The 3,458-nt window shown below is 46.2% G+C and overlaps 1 protein-coding gene across 1 annotated transcript; it reads right to left on the minus strand.

The window, feature by feature from the left end:
- Positions 1-760: 760 nt before the first annotated feature.
- Positions 761-2,515, minus strand: ARL4C (ARF like GTPase 4C). The gene has a single exon (XM_073646721.1). It carries the CDS (start codon positions 2,116-2,118, stop codon positions 1,537-1,539), a length of 582 nt encoding a protein of 193 aa, XP_073502822.1. The 5' UTR covers positions 2,119-2,515; the 3' UTR covers positions 761-1,536.
- Positions 2,516-3,458: the final 943 nt, after the last annotated feature.

A 3,458-nucleotide genomic window follows, 5' to 3' on the forward strand; every position in this document is an offset into this window, starting at 1 on the left:
AAGTACAGAACGCAGCTGGACATATGGCTGCGGACACAACGGGGTAGACCACGGACAACGCCTTTCTGGACAAAAGTCTGGAGACACGGCAGATATGAAAGAGACAATTTGACCAAGCCAAGTCTGACGGCTGCAAACAGACCACCAAGCTTCATCCAGACATAAGTAACACACTGCATCCATCACCCAGAGCAAGGCTGAGAGCAAATGTATAGTAGCTGATGACTCAAGATATCACAGATGGGATTTCCAATTGGCCATGTTTGTTTTCAGTGATATGTCTGTGTGGATGGAATTGCATTTTTGTGCATAAATCTAACAATTCCTATGTGCATGGTTCTAGAAGTGCCGAGAAATATTGATATTTGTGCAGATGGAAGCACAGTCAAACAAGGCTTACAATGCGGACATGTTGAGGATCCTTGCCCTGTCATGCCTAATCTCCATATACATCAGTCATGGAGAGCTCATGATTAGAGAATCTTTAAAAATCCTCTCCTTGATCGAATCTTAAACCTAATTGATTTTAATTGTAAATAGAAAAAATACACACAAATGATATACAAATATATACCACACTCTACCCATAGGGGCGAGTGTAGGGCTAGGCATCTTGTATATAAAATTCTGTATCAAATACAGTCTGTGCAGACACAGATAAGTGCATTATTTCCAGTTTGCTCCCCATCCCCATTAATATTTGGGGGGGCTGGGTGGGGGTTCACCCATCATGAATGCAAAGACAACACAGAGACCAGCAAAACAGACAAACAAGGGTGTAATTAAAATCCAACAATCATTTTAGTAAGGAGTGCAAATAATATGGAGGCTAGAAAAGACAAGAAACAACAGGCAGTTCTAGCAATCTCGCATATTAATCTCATGCAGTAGAAATGGGCGCCAGATGATACCAGCAATGGATCCCCACCCTAAATCTGAACCCCCTTAATTCATTGAGACTGAAATACAGAAATGTAGCACAACATTATTGTTACATTTGTAACCTGTGGCTGTGAAGAAGAGAAGAGAAACAGTGCAGTGTGAAGAAAGGGGAAAAGAAAATGAACACCAGGCACAGCTGTAAGACCAGACACGAAAGACCCACAATCACCCCACGGGGGCAGTGATGGCAGGACATGTCCACAGATAACAATGTCAATATTTAAAAACTTCAAGTTTCATTATTTTTGGCGGTCGGATAAATTATACGGATTGATCATATGTGGTCCACTTGTCACCTGGTCCAGTACCAGGTCTGGGGGCTCCATACACTTCATACACCATTTTATTATACCTCCCTTTGAGGCTCTGGAGGTTTTGTGGGGCAGGAGGGCACGTATTGCTCAGCAATGACACGGTTTTCGCCTTCAGCAAACAAGGGGTTAAATGGCAGGGTCCTGCCCTGCATTTGGGGTAAATTAGTTCCCCCTTGTCACACAGTGCAAGGAGTTTTGTGGAAATGCCAACAGCAGCAGCAGATGGTAGGCCATGACCATGGTGGGCATCTTTGGTTGGCATCCTGGCAGTAGGCCAGTGTTATCGCTGCTTCTTCTTCTGCTTCAGAGCCTTCCTCCTCTTGAGGATCATCTCATAGAGTTTGTCCATGCCTTCGGTCAGCCCCTCTCCAATGATGGCACAGGCCGGCTGGACGTGGTAAGGAGTCGATGGGCTCAGCTCCTGCAGTGCCAGCTGTCTCTCAATCTCAACCACTGCGAGGGACTTGGGCAAATCCTGCTTATTAGCGATGACCAGGAGAGGAGTTCCCTGGTTCTCTGCAAACTTAGTCACTTTGTGCAGCTCGGTCTTTGCCTCCTCCAGACGATCAGAGTCCACAGAGTCCACCACATAGATGATGCCGTCTGTGCAGCGGCTGTATGACTTCCAGAGGGGGCGCAACTTCTCCTGGCCCCCCACATCCCAGAAGTGACAGCTGATCCCCTTGGCGGCCCCATTGCTCAGTCTTATCCTTTCAGTGTTGAAGCCGATGGTGGGCACAGTGTTCACAAACTCATTAAACTTCAGCCGATATAGTACGGTGGTCTTCCCGGCAGAGTCCAGGCCGAGCATGACGATGTGCAGAGACTGGAAGGAGGAAATGTTGGAGGAGATGTTCCCCATGTCTGGAGGCTCAGACACAGCAGCAGCACACGGTGATCACCTGCCTGTGGTGCCCTCTGACGATCTCCAGCCCATGCATGCCCGGACAGTCAGCAGTGTGGCCAGAGACACTGGGATCCCACCTCGGTGGACGAGTCCCCTGCCCAGCTGGCCCTGGCAGCCTCACCCAAGGTGCATGTCTGTCTGCAGCACAGCGCCGGTGCTACCATCCGCGCTGGTCATCCAGGGTGAGTGTGGTCTGAGGGATCCCCTGGGTAAACGGAGGGGATGTCATCCAAATCCAGAAGTGCACCCTCCTCCTCCTCTGTGTCTGCTCGTTCTCCTCTTTACCTCCTATCTTTCTCTCCCTCCTCCAGCCCTCCACATGATAATGAATCTGCATCTATAGTCATCAATCTCCTCCCTACTCACACCCCTAAGACAAGGAAGGAGGGGTAGTCTTAAAGGGGCAATAGGAGTAGTGAGAGAAATGCTCTGCAAGTGATTGCCGCTAGGATTCTGCACCTGTACAGCCCAGGACAAAATGCAAACCATGTTCACACCTTCAATATTTGGTCAGGATTTTACACCAGTATTTGTAAGACAAAACCAGGAGTGTATAATAGAAACAAGTCACCACTTCTGTATTTATCCCCCACTCCTGGTTTTGGCTTACAAATACTGAGGTAAAATACTGACCAAATACTGAACGTGTGAATGTGGCCTAAGGGCTAAACAGAAATATTGAATTAAGGCTAAATTCCCATGATGAATTTTTGGTGACTTTGATGTTGCAAATTTTCTGCACTCTTTATGCACCCATTAAGAAACCTCACCAAAAACTAGTGCTGTGTATTATTGCTGCGTCAAAAACACAGCGTCTTAGGCCACGGTCACACGGTCAGTATTTGGTGAGTATTTTACATCAGTACTTGTAAGCCAAAACCAGGAGTGGGTGATAAATACAGAAGTGGTGACGTGTTTCTATTATACTTTTCTGACTATTCCTCACCTGGTTTTGGCTTACAAATACTGAGGCAAAAAACCTACCAAATACAGAACGTGTGAACATGGCCTATATAGAAATCTCCTGCCCACTGTGTTTTTTTTACTCAGTGTAAACTGACCTGCAGTGCGTGTTTCAAATCCGCAGTATGTCAATATCTCTTGTGGGTACGCTGAGTTTTCTGTGCAGATTTTTCCAATAGATTTGCATTAGATGTGGAAAATCTGCAGGTAAAAAACCCACATGTATGTATTCTTAGTGTGTTTACACAGTGGAAAAGTCAAATACCAGGAAGTATCAAAAACAAAGCAGCTTTAGTTAAAGCATGATACACCAACAAGAGACAAAAATCTCA

The sequence above is a fragment of the Phyllobates terribilis genome, unplaced genomic scaffold, assembly GCF_046119375.1.
Source record: "Phyllobates terribilis strain yellow unplaced genomic scaffold, ASM4611937v1 Scaffold_9__5_contigs__length_417890890, whole genome shotgun sequence".
In the NCBI taxonomy this organism is placed as follows: Eukaryota; Metazoa; Chordata; class Amphibia; order Anura; family Dendrobatidae; genus Phyllobates; species Phyllobates terribilis.

Bases quoted from the DNA above. Each gene is read 5' to 3' on its own strand.
- ARL4C (XM_073646721.1), bottom strand. From the start codon at position 2,118: ATGGGGAACATCTCCTCCAACATTTCCTCCTTCCAGTCTCTGCACATC.